General features: G+C 31.4%; 2 protein-coding genes across 2 annotated transcripts; one reads left to right on the forward strand and one right to left on the reverse strand.

Moving 5' to 3' along the window:
• The first annotated feature begins 373 nt into the window (after positions 1-373).
• On the forward strand, positions 374-3,542 carry LOC139890538 (uncharacterized). Its single transcript, XM_071873414.1, has 4 exons — positions 374-1,208; positions 2,556-2,720; positions 2,918-2,969; positions 3,049-3,542. Exons 1-4 carry the CDS (start codon positions 952-954, stop codon positions 3,139-3,141), a joined length of 567 nt encoding a protein of 188 aa, XP_071729515.1. The 5' UTR covers positions 374-951; the 3' UTR covers positions 3,142-3,542.
• Positions 3,543-3,851: 309 nt separating this feature from the next.
• Positions 3,852-9,939, reverse strand: LOC139890539 (probable ethanolamine kinase). The gene is made up of 11 exons (XM_071873415.1): positions 9,725-9,939; positions 8,019-8,110; positions 7,700-7,806; positions 7,212-7,317; positions 6,822-6,944; positions 6,636-6,727; positions 6,194-6,278; positions 5,819-5,924; positions 5,203-5,269; positions 4,365-4,457; positions 3,852-4,180 (listed from the first exon to the last, which is right to left on the reverse strand). Exons 1-11 carry the CDS (start codon positions 9,838-9,840, stop codon positions 4,052-4,054), a joined length of 1,116 nt encoding a protein of 371 aa, XP_071729516.1. The 5' UTR covers positions 9,841-9,939; the 3' UTR covers positions 3,852-4,051.
• Positions 9,940-24,369: the final 14,430 nt, after the last annotated feature.

Genomic DNA, 24,369 nt, shown 5'->3' on the forward strand with positions numbered 1-24,369 from the left:
AATATAGTACGGAGTAATTGTGATGAAAATTAAAAGAGGGTGTTGAAAGAATATATGTAGTTCATTAATTTTTGATCAAGTTAAATTATTGATATGTTTATAAAAACAATGACAAATTTCTTATTCAGAATCCGTAATTACACGAGCCATTAAACTAAATAGCTTTACCAATTATATTCACTTTAATATCTAAAACACGTTGTGAAAACATATCATGTGTTTAGTTTAAAAAATTCCCGTAATTTCACTAGTATATATAATATAAATAATAAATATAAATATAAATATAAATATGGCGTGACAAACAAATTGTAAAATCTCTCTCTTTTATTTTCTTCAGCCGTTGTCACCCGCATACATACAGATCTCCTCCCCAACTCAAAAACCCTTTTTTTTTTTTTCTTCATCTTGAGTATCATCTCCATATTCATCTTTTAAGATTCTTGAGCTTAACCCCTCTTTTTAAATATATTTTTTTCAAATTTCAAATCTTTGCAACACTTACAAGAATAAAGGTTATTAAAACCCATACGGGTTTGTTTTGTTTTGATCAGCAAGAACCCAGATGATGGGTTATTTTTAAAGTTTCAGTTTTTTATTTTTTAATTATTGAATACCTGATGTGGATTTTTTTAAGAATTTTGGGAATTTGATTATGGGTTTTAAAAATTTTCAATCTTGATGTGGGTTTTTGAAGTTGGTGTAGTTAGGTTAAAATCTTGAATTGATTCATTAAATTTTCTTTAAAAATTAGGTTTTTGGGTTTTAGTTGATTAGAGTGATTTTAAAAGTGTTACAATTTAGATATTGCTCCATTGGCTTAATTCTGTTTCATCTAAGATTGAATTTTTGCTATTAAAGATTGAATCTATGTGAAGATTTCAGGTTTTTAAAAGCTGTTTCGAGCAGTGCAATTTATTTAATTTGGTATTTAAATAATATTAATAAAAAATGTCTGGTGGAACACCAACTGCTGGTGGGCTAATGAGGCAGAGGCACAGTCAAGGGTATGCTTCAAGTGGTGATGATCTTGAAGATGATGCTTGTTCAAGAATTCGACCTCAATTGCCTGTATTTCCTACAACGAGAACATGGGTTGAGGTTTTGGAGAATGTTCTTTGGATTGCTTCTGCAGTTTTTATAATTTATATGGGAGATTGGAAATTGAATTTGATTTATATCTTATTTCATGATGGCAGGATTAGAAGGTAAGGTTTCATATTTTCATATGAATTATTGCTTTTCAATTTAGAGTTTAATGCAAAAATTTGGTTTATGAGCTGTTTAATTGTATGCTTTCTTAGCATCATGATGATGATGATGATGATGAGAATTTTGCTTAGTTTTAGTGAACTGTGTTTATTACTCCCTGATGTTTCCAACCCATCCTGGCCACCACTAAATATTTGTTCTAGACAGGATTCGAACCCGAGACCTGTTTGCCAGGAACTCAGGGTCTCAACCACTAGGCTATCTTGTGATGGTTTGTTGGTATATGGTAACTTGGAGTCTATTTTGATGTTGTAGATGATCGAAACAAATGGATCATAGGTTATTTGATACTAGCAAAAGGGAAGGTTGACTGAATTTAAAACGATATAACATTAGAGCTAGATGAACTTTGAACTTTATTTTACATGAGCCTTTTTAGCTCTATACTTGTAAAACTGTGTCAGTATTGCTCCATATATGTTGATATAGTTCACTTCTTGTATGTTCGTGTATTGAACTATTGATTAATAGACATATAGAGACTTACATGACCTTCTAAGTTTTACACGTGCTTACTTTAAGAATTAATTCTTTTTCTTTTTGTTGTGTAAGAAATTGAATTTTGCTCTAATTCATCCCTGATAATATCTGTTAACGTAGTAGAAATTTTGGTTGAAGATCATGGATCTGTTTCTATTGATCGAAAATACATATTTGAAAACTGAAATTAAAGATAAACAGGACTAAACTGAATTAGGTTTTATCTCCCTTAAGAAGGAATTCAATGGGATTGTATCTCATTTAACCTAACCTGTAGTATATAGTTAATGTTATTTGCGTAGCTTTAATCTACAATCCCAACGATTGTAATTGTGTATACAGTTTATTAAATATACAATTTGATATATCATGTGTTAATTCAGTTGTTCGTAATTCTGCAACGGTAATTGTTATTAACTTTGATATTAAACGCTGAATGTGTATAATATGTATTAATTACATCCTTGAATTGTTAATCTGTTTGTAAGTTTCCAGGTTCATAACTTAGGACTGAACAAAAACGTGTAGCTTTTGCGCACCATTTTCAGTTATTTGTGATATTATTGATTTGAAGGAATTGTCTGCTTTTTGCACACTAATTTTTTGTATAATTAAGTACTTTGTAACTATTTATATATTTTTTAATGATATCCAGGAATTTATGTTTTCATGTATATCATCTAATGCAGAACTGAAATTTACCAATATGCTTGCATACCATAAGTCCTCAATATAGTGAAAATTGAAATTAGAAAGTTTATATTTCTGGTTGGTTGACTTATTGTTCATCTTTAAATTTGCAGGATACCTTTGTATCTAGGACTAATTGGTGTGAGCTTGAATCTTGTCTATTTCATGTATACAAGTATGTTAGTTTGGGGCGTCCGAAAGTCAAGTGAGAGGTGGGAGATATCAAGTACAGATGCCCTCCCGTTTGTTACCATGCTCGGATTCATCTCTTTTTCTTTGTAAGACAAATTTCATTAGCCCGTTTTTGGATTTAAATGATAACAGAACTCAATATCATACTGAATTTATGAATTTAAATTTGCTTAATTATTCAAGTCACAATAAATCAATAATCAATTTGAAAAAGCACATTCAAATCTATGTGTGCAAATCCTTATCATTGCATTTCTATATTCTAAATATTATTAATTTTCAGGTTCTGTTTTGCATTGTGGCCAATTTGGAGTTTCTTGACCCTCCCTCTTGTGGTAAATGAATACGATTACTCTTAGCATTGAAAAATTTAGAAGTACCAAAGTATTACTAACCTTCATTTATTTTTGACAGTTCACATTGTTCATGGCTTGCATGGTCATATTGCCATATATGGTTCTTGGGACGTTCAAGCAGCAAGCATCAGATATGTTCCGCATCGATTGAAATCGTTTGTTCATATTCTTACATTGATTGAAGCATTAATACTGGATTGAAGGTTTGTTTAAATTACTCAGGTATTTTTGCTTTCAGTTTGTAAACAGTACTAACAACAGAAAAGTGGAATATTTCCTGCAGTAGTTTGGTCTCTTTCTTTTTTTTTTTTTTTTTTTTTTTTTTTTTTGCTTTTCTTCTAATGAACACTTCACTTTGGGGAGGTAGAAGATATCCTAGATACTCGGTTCAGATTACATTAGAACAGATGGAAAGGAAAAGTTTTTAAAGCGATTGATTGATAGTTTGATGATCTAGTTGATTATCATTGTGTGTTGGGTTTCGCGTCGATGTTGTTTATAACACTTCTTTCTATGATGATTTTGTGATATATACACATTTTCTTATCTCAATAGGTTGTGATGGTGAGAAATCGTATTTGTAATATTTTGAAAATACACAAACTTTTGGTATGGGAGATTCCGTAGTATGTTCTTGAAGGATCAAAGAATCAGTCGGTTGTCTCAACTGATTATTGTTACGTCAAGTAGCAATAATACCATTTGCACCATATTTAAACACTCGTTGTGTTATCAGTTATACATCAACAATGCTTAGAGTTAGTTGTCTCAACTGATTATTGAAATGCCAAGTATGTGAAGTTGACCATTTTAATCTGTCATTCAACCTTGGCCATTGATTCAAGCCATGTCACACAACTACAAGCAACATATTATTGATCGTGTATAGAGTTCGTGATTACAATGAAGTTTACAACTATTTTCATTTTTCTTATAACATTTACCTTTGACTAACATAGTTCAAAACTTGGACATTGCATTGAAATTTAAAAAAACTAAAAAGCTGGTGTTTCTATAGTTTACGTACAATGGTGTGTGTTGATAACGAGGGAATGAGTGTTTCATGGGGTCTTGGAAGGGGATAGGCAAGTCTTTGCCAGAGCGAAGCACTCATTCTTTCGCCTCTTGTACTCTGTGTATCTCATGAAGAAGTAATTAAGGAAATCAAAATCAATCGATGAACTTTTTGCCTGCAATTCAATGAATCAAGCAGTTTAGACAATTATGTGTCCGCAAACTAAGGATTTAACTATATCTCAATCTCAATTGAGTTTTCTAAAAGACCCGCTTGGCATGTTATATGAATACAAGGTCGAGATCAACCCGTTTTCGCATAAACAAGTGTGAAGAAAACTAAAGTACAGGTCTGGGTACCTGGATCAAAGCCCATAATGCCCAATACAAGTGTGAAGCCAACATGTAGCAGCTAGTTTCAACAAACAGTGCTTCCAGATCCTCATCAGATACCTGTACTTGAAATAAATCAAGTAAAATCACATCCAACTTAACTAGCAATTTAAAGCCCATTTTACTCATCGTCTACATAAAAACATGTAACCATATTCTAGAACTGTTGAATAAAATAACTGAATAAGTATTGCTAAAAACTTCTGGAGTGACTGCTAACTAGAGGTGGCAAAATAGGCGGGTAGGATCAAAACAGGTATAGCTATTAAGTATTAACACCGCCAACAACGGGACTGGATGTTGGTCAAACGAGCCCAGGTAAAAACCAGTACATTTCCAACTCTAATCAAAACAGCACTAACTTGTAGTATTTCGTTAATAATTTATCGTTTCTGATCAGAGAGAAGACACTGTATCACAATGAATAGATACACATATGCAGTGGCGGAAACAGGTGGGGGCAGGGGGGCACCTGCTCCCGGTGGATTTTCATTTTTTAGTGCAAAAAATTTGGGTTTTTTCATTTTGCCCCCGGTGGATTTTTTTTCCCCAAAAATCTTCATATTTTGCCCCCAAAGCCTCCAGATTTTGCTCGAAAACCTTCGTATTTTGCCCAAAAGTCTCCATATTTTTTGCCCAAAACCCTCCATAATTTGGCAAAAGAAGGTTGCAACTTTTTTTAAAAAAAATTTCGCCCCCGGTAAAAAAAAAAAAAAATTCTGTTTTCGCCACTGCACATATGCATTGGCATGCAATATAGGTCAATCAATAGTTGATACTGTAATAATTGGACATATGTATGTACCTCATTCGGGTCTTTAGGGTTTAAGTAATTCCTGAAGAAATGATACTGTTCATCCTTGGTTGGATACCTGCATTATCAATCATTGACAAATGCAAATTAGAAAGTAGAAGTGGTAAAGTGGAGGTCGAGCGCTCAAGCAGACTGGGTAACAGGTCTGGGTCAGGTTCGGTTAACCTGAAAACACTTTTTTATTCACTTTTAGAAAATCTAAAAACACCTGATGCGTTATATATACGAATAATAAAAGTAATTTAGGAGCTTGTATGCACTGATACACCTGTGAAAATCATTAGACGGGCCTTGTAAAAACCATTAGGCTGTGTAACAGGTCTTGGTCAGGTTGATTTGGTTGACCTAAAAACATTTTTTTAATTCACTTATAGAAAAATTGTAAACACCTAATGCATCATATAACGGATAATCAAAGTAATTCAGGAGCTTGTATGCACTGATACACTTGTAAAAACCATTACACATTTAGACCCATTTGAGATGAAAATATAATCCAAAAACCAATGCGTATGTGAATGGGTCCAAATTATCACCTTTAGTCGAGAGCTATAACTAGCCCTGAAGTGGAAGTTAAAGAAATCATAAGATAAGGAAGATGGCGTACAAGGTATAGTCACAATCTTTGCCGGCATATTCGTTGAAGTGATTTCCAATGTCAAACCCTCTATAATTGTATGATGCATATTCAAAATCGATGAAGTAGAGTTTCTCTGTTCCAATAGTACGTATAAAAAGGAAAGTTAGAAGTTGGAACATGTAAAACACAGATAAACACAAACCGAAAATATAAGATTCAATTAGTTTTTCTAAATGCAGATAGCTGCATAGGATGCTACCTCTAATTAAATTGCCTAAGATCACTACAGAGGGTTGTTCCAAAGAGTGAGTAAAGTAATTTATACTGCTAAATATTATATTATAATGACTGATAACTCAACATATTTATTTGTTAAAATAGCATGAATGAGTTTGAAGATACCTTCATCATCATTAAACATCAGATTTTCAGAAAGCAGGTCATTATGAGCAAAGACCACAGGAGCATCAAGGCGACCTGTCAATTCCTGTCTCGTAAATCACAAAACATTTCTACAAATATAAACTGTGGTTCTTTCAAATTTGCAAGAGTTTAAATTAAAATCTGCACAAAATGATCTGAAGCTAAATACAATGACATTAACTTTTGGCGGGGGCATATCTATGCCTAAGGGTGGGCCGGGTGGCTATGCACATGCGGGAGCGTACCCTCAAAACTTTATTCTAATATAGTGAAAATTTTCGTAAGTGTTGTGCATACCCAGATTATATAACCTTGTACCAAGATTATGTTAAAACAACATTAACCCAAAATCATATGTTCTTTTCAACTTAGACAACCAAGAAGCTATATGCTGCACCTAAGATATCATAAATGAAACTACCTTGAGCTTAGTGATTTCGTCTTGAACTTCATCAAATGAAATTTGTATGTAGATCTTCTGCTTTTCAGAACCATCAAAACTAAGAGTAGATGCTGCCAAAAAAATGTCAATTTCTCAGCTCTTAACTATAGTTTTGTTGCATGGAAAGATCTCTAGCAGGAAAAAGATGAATATAAAAAAACATACCTTTTTCAAATAACTTTGAAATATCATTCCATAGTTGTGGTTCTTTAGATCCCAGAACGTCCACCTGGTGAAAACTATTAAGTTGTTTTGCAATTTCTGCTGCCAACTTTGGTTTATTCAAGTCTGTAATATTCAGTCATGGTCAACTTACAAATGGTTTGTATTTATAACCATCATTAATACATAAGACGGTTTGCTATAGAAGACGAAAAAATAAGATCATATTCTTATATGATGTGATAGTAACACATGATATAAGAATGTATGTTCCAAAATGATTTAACAGACTTGAGAACACTATAAAGTAATTTGCTGAGATTTTCTAGAGGTCCGTCCTCATACTAAAGATTACACTCAAAGATTGAGTTCTAGTTTATTATGGTTGCTTACCTGATGGAATTAGAGTACGAGCATGTATAAAAGACTGCACCATTCCATTTTTAAACACTCCTAACAACTTGGGACCAAATCCTGCTACCGAGAGGTGATGTATGACCTATATATAAGAAAAGTGAGTAAATAACATAGATTCTATAATGATAACCTCAAGGAAAAGTATATGCAACTAAAAGATGTTTCAATTTCTTCTGTGTGAAGATGATTTTTAGTGATACGTCTATAGAAAGGCGCAGTTCTTAAACAGCGATTGTTGAGCCATGATGTATATTTGCACAGTGCAGTGTATATACAAACACGGAAAGTGAAAACTAATGGAACTTTTTTAAAGAAGGGGAAGGGAACATTTAGTCTAGAATACTAACATACTTAGACCATTAAGATGAGCTATATAAATACGAAGGACCTTCAAGGGAAATGTAACATGGATGATTGATTATTTGGGTAGACACGTATTAACATCATAAAAACCAGATACTAACCTGTAGTTCCCTTCCACGATTGATAATGTCATCAGTATTTGGACCATAAAGTCTAACTGCCACATCTATTGTATTCTCGTTTTCATCCTTTACAGACACCTTAAGTACTGAAACAACAACAACAACATTTACATAACTAACACAATAATTCTCATTCCGTAAATCCAACCTCGGGATGGAGTCATTAAATAAGCAAAATACAGCAAATTGATATATATTTTTTAGTAAAAAAATATTGTTAAATCACTAAACCACTAATTTATAGTAGTGAATAATAGGCATACACGTACAGCACATGCATATACTTAAATATACATACAGAGATTTGTAATGCCACCAGACACTTTCTCGACAGAGAAGTGTGATTCATCTAAATTTGACCAGTGTGCGAAGAGGTCCTTGAAAAGCTCTCTGTTAAAGCCAATTCCAATAACAGACAATAGAGAAAATGGATTAATTGATTTTAAAACTGGAACTCCTGTAATTACGAGAAATAAGTAGCGTACAAATAAATACCATCCCCGTTCTATAAAATTACGTACACTTTCGCTTAGTATACAAGACGGGGGTTACTTTTAAGTATTAAGCTATTAACGGGAAGTAGATGTCGATTCCAAATATTTGATATATAATGAAGGTTTACCAAAGTATATCACAAATTATAATCATATACACACAAACAGTCTTCATACCATGGTATTATACTCCATATCAATTTCTCTGATAGACCACCAAATGTCATGATTCTGTAGTCATGACTCTATACTTTAGTAAACACAAGTCAATCCATAATCATATCTTACTCGTTCACATCTCCCTACATTTTAACTTTTCAACAATCTATCATTCCATTTTCCGAAAGCAAATCGGGTTCTTCAGTTCACTTGATTCATGATTCATGAATCATGACAACATGAAATGAGTTCAATATTACTCCGTATATTACAGTAATTATATCTACCAGTGAAAATTAAAATCAGCTGACATGCACTGTTTTATATATTTGGTTGACCAAAAGGGGCATAAGACTGGTTGTATCGATATTTGCTGACTTTTGACTAGTTCATTACTTCATTGAATAGTTTGGAGACCTTAAAACAGTAACAGAAAATGCAGCAAAACGTGCTCCAATTTATAGTTTCATTTGAGCTAAAAAATACGGAGTATATGGCATCAGTTTCAGTTATATCCGTCTTTAGTTCAATATAGACATAACGAATTAGGCAAACAATAGCAATTAATTTTTAATTGAAGACAATTTCAGTATCAACCACGAGTTCCTAAAAACAGTTAAAAGCATCAACCTCTCATAACAGTCGTTCGGATATCTAGTTAAACTATCTCCAAATATCGATCATCGCTTTCGCTGATTAACACGAAGACTTGAAAACAACTTTGTACAGATAACTTACACTCAAGGCCGTCTTTACAATTTAGAGGCCCTAGGCGAAAATAAAAATGGATCCTTATACACGTTAAATTTTTTAAATACAGATAAAAAGATTATATTAAAATTTATCAATACGAAAGAAGTTTACAAGACAGCCGTAACAAATTTTTTTATTATCAAATATTTATTGAACAATATTTTATTTAATTTACTTAATTATTCGACAATTGTATATATACTAAAAATTTTGGGCCCTTTTAATTTTTGGGTCCTAGGCGGTTGCCTATGTTGCCTATGCCCAAAGACGGCTCTGCTTACACTTACTCTTGAGAGTTTTAAAATTCGAACAATTAGTCCCTCATTTTGCCTGATTATCTGGATTAACTTTCATTAATTTCGTTAGCTCAAATCCTATTATATGCATCAGAAACGATAATAAATGTTTTGAAACTACACAAACATAACTGAAATGATTTCAAAATTATATTCAATCATGTCACAATCATATCATACAAAATTTAGGTAAAATGCACCAGAATAAGAGCTATCAAACATTACTAAAATACATATGTACATATAGATTATCATCACGTATATTTAATATTTATTATTTAATAAATAAGAAAAGAGCTTACACGAGGTGAGGTATCATATCAGGAATTTGAAGAGAGTGATCTACGGTGAGTGAAGAACGAACGACGTTGATGTCGCCGGAGACTTTAACGGCGTTCATGATGTTTACTGCGCCCATTTTTTAACCACCGTGTATATGTGAATGTGTGTGTTGATTTTGTAAATCTGTAATGATATATACGTGTAACTGTAAGTTTTGTTCTTTTCCTATACGAAGATGTGGATAATGTGTGCGAGATTTTTAGCTGCCTAGTGTTCAGAGTTTCGGACGGTTATATAAAACGATTCCGTTAGTTTATTTTACAAAGTTTCACCACAATTTCAGATGATGTTCAATTAATTTTACCCCCTTAAATTTGGTGGTATAACATCATTCATCTCTTTCTTTTATTTCTCTCTTTTACTAATGTTATACTCCTACATAGAGTACTATATGTCAAATTGTCAATTTACTTGTTAAGTCATTAGTTCCGTCAACTTGCTACTGATTTAAAAACTAGGTTAGATAACTGATAGTTGACATTAAGTTACTTATTAAAATTAGTTCTAATTGTTAACTAATGTAATATTAAATAAGTTTATCAACATTACTTCGATTAAAGATAAGAAAATTATCGAGAAAGAATTACTTTGAGGGAAGCAAAAGGTGTAAATATTAGTCGCTATTATATTTTTTGTCATAAATGTAAAAGATGAACAAAGTCGTATTTTATATGTTAACTTATCTCGATGAAATTTTTAACGTTATAAGACTAATTGTATAATGTTTAGGAAATTAAATTTAAAAATACTTAAAAAATACTCCGTATTAAAATATAATCCTCAGTATAAATATAAATATATTTTAATATTATACAACAAGTAGGTGGTCAGCCGCGTGTTGCGGCGGCCACCTTGAAAGGCATACAGGTTCCAGTTGGCATAATTGTGCATCACATATTGTTTACATATATCGCGATGTTTTTTGTTACATAATTGTACAATAGCTAAGCTAACACTTGTGTTAGAGCAATACAAAGTGTGCATGTAAATGATACTAATAATCACTATTATATACAGAATTAGATAGGATAAGTATTCGAGAAGATTTGGAAATTGCCATTGAATTATTTTTGTAATGGACTAAGGATGAGTTACTTTATCAGATATGGAAACCCATAAAGAGAGTATGTTGGAATTGCAAACGTACCTTAAACCTGGTTATAATGTTGCTATAGATCTTGAAACCAAGTATCAGTATAACTTGTGTGAAACATAATCAATAAATTAATTAATATATATATATATATATATATATATATATATATATATATATATATATATATATATATATATATATATATATACACACACACACCAATAATCAAAAGAAGGTTGCCCCTAGAAATTAAAGAATAAGCCAACCACAATAGCATCTCCAAGAACACTAATATCCACAACACCAACATGCTTAGTGTCAACCACACTGCAACACCCCTGATTTTTTTTTTTTTTTTTTATACAGCGGAAGACCTGGTTATTATATATATATATTATATAAAATCCACTTGATTATAATATACACGTTAATATTTAAAAGTCTGGGTGTTATATTAAATATTACAATAACTTTTAATATAAAGGACACGACATCAGAGTTTTCGGCTTTGTCAAACATATCTTCCAGCATCCCATCTTCACCCTGATAACTAGCATACAATAAATCCATAACCTGCAGGGAAGATGTGGGGGATTAGCACGAAGCTAAGTGAGTGCAACTAACTACAGGCATAGCATACAGAAGTGTTATACTAATCATGTCACATAGTCTAACACACAAACATCACCCAAGTGCCGTCTACAGAGACTCTGGCGGCTCGGCCAAACCATTAACCACCAGCTGATCGGACTGGGGCTTACCAGAAGTTCCTCCACCACCGTATGTATATACATAATCCACACGCGACGGACGCATCATTCACATGTATATACACCACGGCTGTCTAGGCAACCACATGAGGAACCCAACCCGCAGGTTGATCTCTCCTACCGAGGCAGCCACACAATAGGGACGCACTGGGATCCAACAGACAAGCATCAACCAACATGCAGTCATCACAACATACTAACTAACTGTATCAGTAAGTATAACTAACAAGCATGGCAGTCATAATATAACATGCTACTCTATACTATATTCCACAGTTAGTCCCACTCACCGATACCGGCAGCACTCGGTAGTCTAATGTCACCGAGTCTTCCTCGTCCATATCACCTGAGAACAAATACTGAATAAGTTAATAATCGTATTCCAATACTAACTATATCACGATCACAGTATATATAAACTAACACTTAAGCACATAACAACTGGTCCATCAACCGTACGAGTAACACTCTCACTCGTACGTTTGAGAACACTCAACCGTACGGGTGACAACTTACTCGTACGTTTGATCTATGACCATACATCATACAGTGACTAATCTGATTCGTACGGTTCACCACACGAGTGACCGGTGACTCGTACGAGTCACATCTCAACCGTACGTATCATCATAATCAAATCATACGTTTCCATCACTACTCACTCGCACGGTTCACCACACGGGTGACTATCTCAACCGTACGAGTGAAGGCTCACTCGTGCGAGTGATGAAGAACATTAGCAGCAACTATTTAATCGGGTTTCAACTCCAAATGTACAACATAAACATTAATTCATACAATAAGTTAACACATATCATCATATATTCACTATATGATAAGCCTACATCATAAACTCAACCAATAACGACACTAAACGAGTGCACAACAAGACATACACTTGCAAATACCTAATTCTGACCAAAATAAAGTTTGATCTAGCTTTTTAAAACCATATCATTGGATAGTAAACTTCAAGATGATTCCAACGATAGTTTATTCATCGAAAACGGAGTTACGGTTTGAAAGTTACAGCCTTTTAAAGTTTACCAAAAAAACTGACCAGTGCTCACTCGCGTGGGAGAGACCTCACTCGTGCGAGTGAGTCATCAACCGCGTGGTTGAGCCTCAAACGTGTGGTCACACGTACGGTTGACCTGTCAGAAGTGTGGGAGCTGTTAGAACATTCCAGCTCGCTGATTTTTGCCATTTTGGCCCAAAAACTCGATTTTTGCAAGATCTAACACCAAAACCACTCCTAAAACATCATATAAACTATATAGAACATATTTCTAACATCAATTAAGCACAACAAACACTTTAGATCAAGAATCAAACATCAAAACCTAACTTTTACTCAAGAACACAAAAACCCATTTAATCAAGGATTAAAGCAATGATTCAAGCAAGCAAACCTGGTTAGATGATCACAAGGATGCTAGAAATCAGTCCCTCAAGCTTCTTAATCCAATCTCTAACATGAATCAATTAGGGTTTTGGTGATGGAGGAAGTTAGGTACGAGCTTCTTATCAAATTTGGGAGAAAATGGACAAGAATTGTCCAGACCATGGCTATATGTGGGTTTAAAACCCATACCCCATATCACACGGGTATTTATCAGTTAACTGAATTCTTTCGTATGTCATTTGGTGACCCAAACGAAGTCCAAATTAAACAAACAAACCTGTTCTGTGACCCTTGTCACAACTGGTCCTAACCACATCATCAAATAATAATAAACACTAATTAAAAAATAAAAGCATATTAAACCACACAAGGGCAAAATAGACCATTTCAACTAGGTCCAATTCAAGGATGTTACAAATCTACCCCCCTTAAAGAGATTCCGTCCTCGGAATCTGCTAAGTCATAGCCAACAATCAACTGTTTAACAAGGGTCGTGCACGTCATCTTCTATCCTAGCGCTAAGCTAAGAGGGTAACGATCAAACAATTCAACACTAGATTCAATCAACATTCACTCAAATACAAGACAACCCAAAAGTATTATAAAGACCCATCATCAACTTAATTGACTTCCAAAAAAAATTTCACGTCAAACTGTCACTACACCCCACTTTCTGAAGATACCAACGGTTATACACTGTCAATTTCATCGAATCAGACTGATTCATCAAATTTCGAGATTACCCATAAAGTAAATCCATCAAATCTCTCATTCAGTTTATTCTAAGTCATCTGTTTGTTGTCAACGTGTCACATGACGACACAACTCAGTTAAGCCCACAATTCTACATCACTAAATCAATAAGGGTCATGGGTATTACAAACCACCACAACGGGCCATAGCATGACCTAAATCAAAACATGTCCTACAGTCATACATCTTACAAAGCTCCGTCCATTCTCGTAGGTCAAAAACTATCTTATCGGTCTAAAGCCAAACACACCATCTGCTAGTCTACTACCCAAGGGTCAAGACCCGCTATGTGCCGATATGCAAACTTACTTACTTACACTACACGATATCCAAATCATTCTTCAAATTCTGTTCTAGAAAATAGTCTTTACCACGAGCTAAAGAAATTCAATGCTGACAACATGCCGCTATCTAATAACTGAACAAGTCTAATTTCGTCTGAATTCCAACTTGATCTATCATTAATTTTACAAAATACCACGATAATTCTATCTCATGTTTAGGTTTTACACACTAACTCTCGAGTCACTACTAATGACCCACTACATGATATATGGCAATCATAATTTGGGGTTATCCCCGAATCACCTTCATCGAATTTCCTAAATCAACTCACTCTAAGACACTGAATAATGGCTATCATTTACCTTAGAATACAAACTTAGCTAATTTCATCACTACAACATAGCCAAATCAACCCGGATTACACTAAATTACCCGAACACCGTAATTTAATACATGTTTCAATCCCGATATTCAAGAATTTCATTGAAATTCGCTTATCTGGTTCAATATTCACCCAATTATTCAACGACTAAATTGGGATTCTGGTCAACTCAATCATAGTAGAAATGATTACTAACCCAATTTCAAATCAATTCAATCATTACATCACAAATCTTGAATAAAGAATAATCGTCCACACATTCTGAAATTAATTATCCAACTATTAATTTCCTCAAGTAACATCAATACACATGCCCAACACTGCTACAGTTACATCAGGAAGATCGTCACTTGGTTAAAGTACTACCAGAACCCTCAATTAAATACCTATTTTGTGATGACCCGGGAATTTCCGACTAAATTTAAACTTAATCTTTATATAAGCTCGACATGATAAGCGAAGTCTGTAATGTTAAAGTCTCAAAATCCTTTGAGCTACGTTCATGTATACATTTGACCTTTGACCATGCCCGACGATTCACGAACAATTGTTTGTAAATAAATATGTATATGTAAATGTAAGTATACGTTTATTAAATTGAAATTATAAAATATAATTTAAACATTTGAATTAATTACGTAAAATAGAATACAAAGTAATTGAGTGTAAATTTAAAATGAATCTATATGTATAACTATAAATTCTATGATTAATTATTATTATATGTGTATTATAATACAAATAATAAATATTCATTAAAGGCTATCATATTATATCATGTAATTAATAATATAAAATACAATTTAAAATATAGTTGTTGTATTAAAATCAATATCTTCACTATCAATATAAATATTAATATTAATTTTAATATTGATAACGGTATCATTAATGTTATTATATGAAATCTGGTACATTTGATTTATGATTATTATTTAATAGTATTAATAGTATTATAAATATTATTAATATCATCATTATTATAACTAGAGGTAAAAATTAAAATTTTATTTATGACTAATATTGTATTGTTATTAAATTTTGTTATTAACATCAGTATTATTATTATTAGTTATTATTATTAGAATTATTATTATTATTTCTTATTATTATTATAATTATTAATATAACTATTATTGGTGTTATTATTAATATTTATTAAAAAAAATAATACATTTTATTATAATTAATAATAAGATCAGTATCATTATTATATTAATATAATTATTATTATTACTAATATATTTATTAAGTAATAATATTTATTATATAAACTATAACCAATAAAAAAAACCTGTACGATATTGTGAGTAACTTTCATACTGTGCTTGATTGTTTTTTTTTCACTAAAACTAGTACAAATCACGGGCTCAATTAGAAGATCAATCCAAAATTAGTTAGATATCAATATCAAAACTTTTATTATTTTTATTTTTATTTTTGTTTCTGTCTTTTTGATTGATAAGTAGCGACCCAAATTTTGCTACAAAACAAATTGCAAGCGAATCTTGATGCAGTAATACTCGGTCCACAGCACACCATATATGACACTTATGGCAATTTATGGAATAAAATCAGATAACTGAAAGAAGAGCTCGATAGGTTCTGTATATGAAACTTTTTGGTGAAAACTTAAATTCGAAACAATTTTAAAAATGTAATAAAGCAGTCTTGTTAGGAATCTCTCAATCAATCTATCTGCAAAAATTGAAGTCCCAATTCCTTTTATCGCTTTCGAATTTTGAAGTCAAAGGTAAATCCTAAAAAAGTCAAATTTGTGTTCATCATTAAAATTCCTAATAATTTGGATGTTTTCTGTCAAATTGATGAGTTATAAAGATTATAGGATCGATTTGGAACAAAATTCGTGTTGTAATCTTTGTCTAAAACGCGTTCGAATTTGAAATCAATTTTTTTTTCCTTCTAATCAGCGACGGCCAGCAGCAGGCCTTTTCAAATTTTTTTTTTTTTTTTTTTTTTTGTTTGTTTGTCGTTCTTTTTCTGTTAAATTCAAATACACTAGTGAACGTTTCTGTTTTGTCATTAAACCTAAAACCAATCCTTGTTAATGATAACCACTTTGGTCAAAATTATTTGATTATTGGAGAAGATGAAGAAGCATAAACAGAAAATGGGTTATATTAAATCGGTTGGGATCTAAATCAGATAAACAGCAGCAGAGCAATGGTCTTGTGTGTTAGTGTGTGAGCGAGTGGTCTCGGGTTCAAGCCCAGCTTGTGTCATTCTTTTTAATAAGGGACTTATTTGAAGGTAATTGATTTTTATTATCATTATTATGTTATTATTATTAATTATCATTATTTCTAATATTATTACCCTTACTATTAATTATTATTATGATTGTTATTATTATAGTTATTGATAGTATTACAATTATTATTATTAGTACTACAACCATATGTAAATTTATAAGTATTAGAACATTACTATCATTATTATTTTATAAGTATTATTAATATTACTACTAATTTTCCCATTTTAGTATTATTACCATTTTTAAGATTATGATTATTGTTACTGTAATTACTATCAAAATAATACAATTTATTATTTTTTTTTATAAATATTAGTACTAGTATGATTTTTAGTACTATTATTATACTTATTATTATTATTATCTTTATTGTTATTAACAAAAGTATTATTAATATGATTATCGTTATTTGTATTGTTAATATTAAAAACTATTATCATATCTTTTACAAAAATGGTTATTTTGTTATCAGTACAACCATACAATTATTATTATTATTATTATTATTATTATTATTATTATTATTATTATTATTATTATTATTATTATTATTATTATTATTATTATTATTGTTATTATTATTATTATTATTATTATTATTATTATTATTATTATTATTATTATTATCATTTTTTTTACTACTAGTATCATTATTAATATTATTACTATAATTCTTATTATAATTATTATTATTATTATAAGTAATGTTATTATTAATATTATCATCAAATATAACTTTTATTTATTAGTATCATTATGTATAAAAAAATATATATTTATATTTATAAATAATATTACATATATGTATGAAGTAGTTATATTAACAATCTTTACATAAAAATTCATATATATCAAATTAAGTATTTTTCTTAAAATTTATATATATATATATATATATATATATATATATATATATACATACATATAACTATATAAATAATAATCATTTTTGAATATATATATACAAGTTAAATCTATAATATATAAGGTTATAATATATGAAATTGTTCAATTATAATTATGTATATTAATAAATATACAAATGATATAGGTTCGTGAATCCGAGGCCAACCCTGCATTGTTCAATATAGTCATATGTATTTTTACTACAAAATACATTAGGTGAGTTTCATTTGCCTTTTTACCCTTTATATTTTTTGGCTGAGAATACATGCGCTGTTTTTATAACTGTTTTACGAAATAAACACAAGTAATCGAAACTACATTCTATGGCTGGATTATTAAACCGAATATTCCCCTTTTTAGTCTGGTAATCTAAGAATTAGGGAACAGACACCCTAATTGACGCGAATCCTAAAGATAGATCTATCGGGCTCAACAAGCCCCATCCAAAGTACCGGATGCTTTAGTACTTCGAAATTTATATCATGTCCGAAGGAGGATCCCAGAATGATGGGGATATTCTTATATGCATATTGTGAATGTCGGTTACCAGGTGTTCAATCCATATGAATGATATTTTGTCTCTATGCATGGGACGTATGTTTATGAGAAATGGAAATATGAAATCTTGTGGTCTATTAAAATTATGAAATGATTATTTATGTTAAACTAATGAACTCACCAACCTTTTGGTTGACACTTGAAAGCATGTTTATTCTCAGGTACGAAAGAAATCTTCCGCTGTGCATTTGCTCATTTTAGAAACATTACTTGGAGTCATTCATGGCATATTTCAAAAGACGTTGCATTCGAGTCGTCGAGTTCATCAAGATTATTATTAAGTCAATTATAGTTGGATATATTTTGAAATGGTATGCATGCCGTCAATTTTCGTTGTAAAGAAAGATTGTCTTTTAAAATTGAATGCAATGTTTGTAAAATGTATTATATAGAGGTCAAATACCTCGCGATGTAATCAACTGTTGTGAATCATTTATAATCGATATGGACTTCGTCCGGATGGATTAGGACGGGTCTTCACAGTTGGCATCAGAGCTGGTATAACGTCGTCCATGTGTGGCGGGTTAGTCGTAAAGGAGGTTCTCACAGTGTTACCTGTGACGAAGCATTGGCTCTTATTCCTTGCGATCCCTTACGAGGGTTGGCAGTAGCCGAGCGGCAGGCCCTAAAATCAGTATCTGAGGTACACTCAGTGGTCACCAGGCGGTTAGCTGGGAAGGCACTGGGTGGGACGGTGGTTGTCCCCACTGTATTCACAGTTGGTATCAGATCCATGGTCTTAGCGAACCTCGTCTTGCATTAGTGAGTCTAACTGATAGTCGTTAGAATGCATTAGTGAGTCTGGACTTCGACCGTGTCTGCATGTCAAAAGTTTTGCTTATCATTTAGTGTCGAAAAATTATTTGCTTATCATCCTTAAAGTCTAAGACACGTCTTGCTGCATTGATTGCATGAATAGTGTATAGACAAAATTCATATCTTAGCGTATCTGTTACTGTAAACCTTATCTGGCATATCCCGTAAATTCCTCCGTAATCTACGAAACCTTTTGTTCTATATATATGGATATTCTATGTAATTAGAATACCATCCGTTAGCCAGAAAATCATTTCATATCTAAAAATTCTTTATTCAATCGTATGAAATGGAATTCGTCATTAGTTCAAGTCACTCGGATTCCGAAATAGAATCCCACTCAAGCTCCGAAAGCAGTGTGACCGGAATGGATCAACCAATCAGTCATCATCTATTTTGGATGAATTGGGGATGGGTTCGTAGTCTCCTTAATCATTGGAGACAAGAAGAAGGCGATCCTTTCCATCCACCACATTGCCCTCTTGACGAAGAACCTGAAGCACTTACCGACGAACCTGTTCGAAACACCATTTTCTCTCTCATTTCCAGAGTATCTCGTCATGATTATATACTATACCAAATTCTAGATCATATTTATCCGCTCGTCCGAACCAACAATCACCCCGGGGTAATAGAAGAAGTCAACGAGCTTCGCGCTCGGGTAGTCGCTTTGGAGAATTTGGTGCAAAGGTTACAAACACCAGCAGCAGCACCAGCAGCATAACCAGTACCACCACCAACACCAACAGTACCATTACCACCACCAACAATAACCGCATCGCAAACCTCAACTTCACCATCTGTCACACGAACATCAACGTCATACGCACCATAGATACCAAGGAGTACCAACAACAATGAACGATGAAGTATTAATTCATAACTTCATTGAAGAAATATTCTGCGAAGAATATGTGGTTTCTAAAAGTTTTAGAGATTACTTATTCTATCTCAAACCGAAAAGCAAATGAGATTAATATCATGTTAACTCATTAAATCCATGATTACATCTGAAGAAAATATATATGTATATATTTTTTCATAACGATTGCAATTAAAATTCTTTCGTACAAACTGTTAATGGTGAAAATATTTTAACGGGTAGGTAATACTCGAGAAATATTTAGATTTCATATTAATAAGTTATATTGTACATTCTTCGAATCTGATTCAACAGTCATTTACTATCTTACTTACAACCACCGATATACGTATCCGTTCACCGCAGAATAACCATTTTATTCAATTTTATATTCGGATTTTGACCTATCAGAATCCAACAAGTGGCATAATGAAGAAAACATATGACAAAATAGAATTTGTTAGAAACAGACTAATTAACTATGAGAAATTGTGTTAAGAATCCACGCTAACTGTTCCTAGCTAATTGTTCCTAGCTAACTGATTACATTTTATTTATCGCAATTTAATTATCTCAATTTACATTCTCGCAATTTTATTTATTGTCATTTAATTTCTGTATTTATTTTACGCACTTTAAATATCGGGATACGTATACAAGGTTTTGACATATCATATCGACACATATATATATATATTATTTGGAATAACCATAGACACTCTATATGCAGTAATGATCGAGTTCTCTATACAGGGTTGAGGTTGATTCTATAATAATATATATACTTTGAGTTGTGATCGAGTCTGAGACGAATACGGGTCACGATACGTATTAATTAATTCGAATATTATAAATTAAACTATATATGAATTATTGGACTGTTAACTGTGGACTATCGAATGTGGACTATCAAGATTGGACAATTAAAAATGAATTAAAATATTGATTATAACATATGAAACTAAATAATTCTTCAAGTTTGCCACTTGATTTAATTTTAAACCTCATTTGTATCTTGACGATTACAATCTGCGTTCAAACCTTTCATGATTCTTGAAAACATCTCAATCGAGAGGATGAACCAACCGCACATCATTTACGGAAGGAAAGAGTGATGCATATAGCTGTGCACCTGAAAACACTCGGAACCTGAGTAAACGTTTAACATGTATCTGTGTTAGATCCTTTAGCATTATTATTACCCAAAATAACTTTACAGTCCCTTTTCAAGGTAGTAAATTTTGTCACAGCTCCAACAAGTTAACTTCAACTTTCATTCGAATTAGCCTTATTATAACCTCGATATATAAGTTTGCCTGTCGTCATCGTTACCGGAGAACCGTTTATATTTCACCACATTAGCAGTAAAATTACCAGCAACTTCAATGAATTTGGACATTCCGAGAAATCATTATATTCATTGAAACCCCATCTTGTATTCATCCATACCCTGTAACAATAATTGCCATACCAAATACAGGGAATCAGCAATCAGTATTTCGAATCTCGTAGCATTTCTACATCAATAGTTATATGTATACATATAACAAATATCTCCTAGAATTACGACCTTCAATTCTGAAATTTTGAAAAGCACCCAGCCTACGAATCAATACATTGAACTTTGAAAAAGGTGAATGAAGCAGCAGAAACTGCGGGCAACTGTAAACGACCTTAGTCATCGGAAGTTTGATAATAAAGAATAATATGTTGGAAAAGCTCAGAAATGTTGGAACTGGAAAACGGATAGAGTTAACCATGAAGGACACCAATGACAAATACAAGGACCATACCCTATATTCAAAGAATCCAGATTATTCTGGGTCCGCTGAAATCTTTAGAGAATATCTTGCTCCGAAGTCATGTTAAAATCCTGCGAAAAATCTTTCTCCATCAACCATCGAACTTAGAAATTCCAAAATATCATCATCAATATCTTCGATATTTCTGAGGATATTTTTTATAAATATTCTCGTCCGAAATTATATAGCTCTTCGTGCTTCCTGTGTATCATTATATTGGAAACATTCAATAGAAAATTTAGTACCGAAAAGAGAATTATGCGAAACTATGAAGGAAGCCGTGGACAAATCATAAAGAATAAGTTTGACTTCAAAGAATCCAAATGATTCTGTTTCTGATGAAATCTTTAGCGAATACCTTGCTTCCGAATCTAAACCCTTATGGATAAATCTTCTTCATCATCCATCGATATTAGAAATTCCAAGATATCATCGTATCTTTCATTATAAATATCCTCCATATTTCTGAAGATATTTTCATAACTATTCTTATCTAAAATCATTAATCTCTTCCTGATATCAGTGTTACATCATATAGAAACTGTTAGTTTCTATATTCTGTAAACTTTCGAGCTTAAAATGTGAATGTTATTGAAGTAATGTTGGAAACTGATGCATGAGTTAGTATAATATAATGACACTTGATCAACGTGATTATATTACAGTAAGTCATGCTGAGTTTCTAAATGGAACATGATGATTCACAGATTATAACATCATCATGTGCCATGTTACATAACTCTTTCATTCTGCTTAACTTTTGAACATATCAAGAAAATATATTCTTGATAGTTCTATTCTCAGTGATTCAGGTAATTTGACAAAACAAATCATGCCACTACCTTTCCTTTCTACCTTGTATATTATGATAATTCGAAACTCCATACCTATGAATTCTGGACCGTTACTTGCGAAAAGTAAACAAAAGCATGAAGCTCTGAAATAGAAAGGGGGTATAAATCGCAGCAAATAAGAGAGCGCGTTAACTGTGGATGACAATAATTATAGGAGACAGAAGCAGGGACATTGAATTATAAGGGGAAGATATAAAACTCAATAATAACACAGAAGTTACAAACTATGGATATTAATACGAATAGCAATATAAAGGCACGGTGTAATTAAAAATAGTATCATCCCAAGATAATAGTAGAAGTAAACAGATTCTTCTGGTGGAAGATTAAAAAGAAGGATGACAGAAATGTAATTAGGAAAATATCAAGGATTAGAACTGGATGAAGCATTTTCAAAATCTTTTAAAAGTAAGAATTAAGAATGAAAGTATAGGAATGATGAAAATACTGGAAATGAAGAAGTTCATTTATAGTAGGAACACCAGGCAGAGCAATCGAGGCAGATGATCGCATTTAATTAAAGAGATCTTAAATTCCATAAATCCCGAAGAATCAGATCTTATAGATTTCCAAAGATTTTCTTTAAATCCCTTAAATTTCGGAATTCAACCTTGTTTACGTCAAAAGCTAAGGAAAATCTTATTTTCTTCAATTTACTCTTTTACGATAGCTTCATTCTTATTCTTAGAATAATCGAATTATTTTAGCATTATTATTCAATGCTGATAAACCTCTAATTATCAACTCATATTCGTCATGAAAACATTTTTATTGTTAACCATGACCACATCACTCAAATTTCGGAACGAAATTTCTTTAACGGGTAGGTACTGTGATGACCCGGGAATTTCCGACTAAATTTAAACTTAATCTTTATATAAGCGCGACATGATAAGCGAAGTCTGTAATGTTAAAGTCTCAAAATCCTTTGAGCTGCGTTCATGTATACATTTGACCTTTGACCATGCCCGACGATTCACGAACAATTGTTTGTAAATAAATATGTATATGTAAATGTAAGTATACGTTTATTAAATTGAAATTATAAAATATAATTTAAACATTTGAATTAAATACGTAAAATAGAATACAAAGTAATTGAGTGTAAATTTAAAATGAATCTATATGTATAACTATAAATTCTATGATTAATTATTATTATATGTGTATTATAATACAAATAATAAATATTCATTAAAGGCTATCATATTATAGCATGTAATTAATAATATAAAATACAATTTAAAATATAGTTGTTGTATTAAAATCAATATATTCACTATCAATATAAATATTAATATTAATTTTAATATTGATAACGGTATCATTAATGTTATTATATGAAATCTGGTACATTTGATTTATGATTATTATTTAATAGTATTAATAGTATTATAAATATTATTAATATCATCATTATTATAACTAGAGGTAAAAATTAAAATTTTATTTATGACTAATATTGTATTGTTATTAAATTTTGTTATTAACATCAGTATTATTATTATTAGTTATTATTATTAGAATTATTATTATTATTTCTTATTATAATTATAATTATTAATATAACTATTATTGGTGTTATTATTAATATTTATTAAAAAAAATACATTTTACTATAATTAATAATAAGATCAGTATCATTATTATATTAATATAATTATTATTATTACTAATATATTTATTAAGTAATAATATTTATTATATAAACTATAACCAATAAAAAAAAACCTGTACGATATTGTGAGTAACTTTCATACTGTGCTTGATTGTTTTTTTTTTCACTAAAACTAGTACAAATCACGGGCTCAATTAGAAGATCAATCCAAAATTAGTTAAAT

Source organism: Rutidosis leptorrhynchoides, chromosome 2 (genome assembly GCF_046630445.1).
Source record: "Rutidosis leptorrhynchoides isolate AG116_Rl617_1_P2 chromosome 2, CSIRO_AGI_Rlap_v1, whole genome shotgun sequence".
Classification (NCBI taxonomy): Eukaryota; Viridiplantae; Streptophyta; class Magnoliopsida; order Asterales; family Asteraceae; genus Rutidosis; species Rutidosis leptorrhynchoides.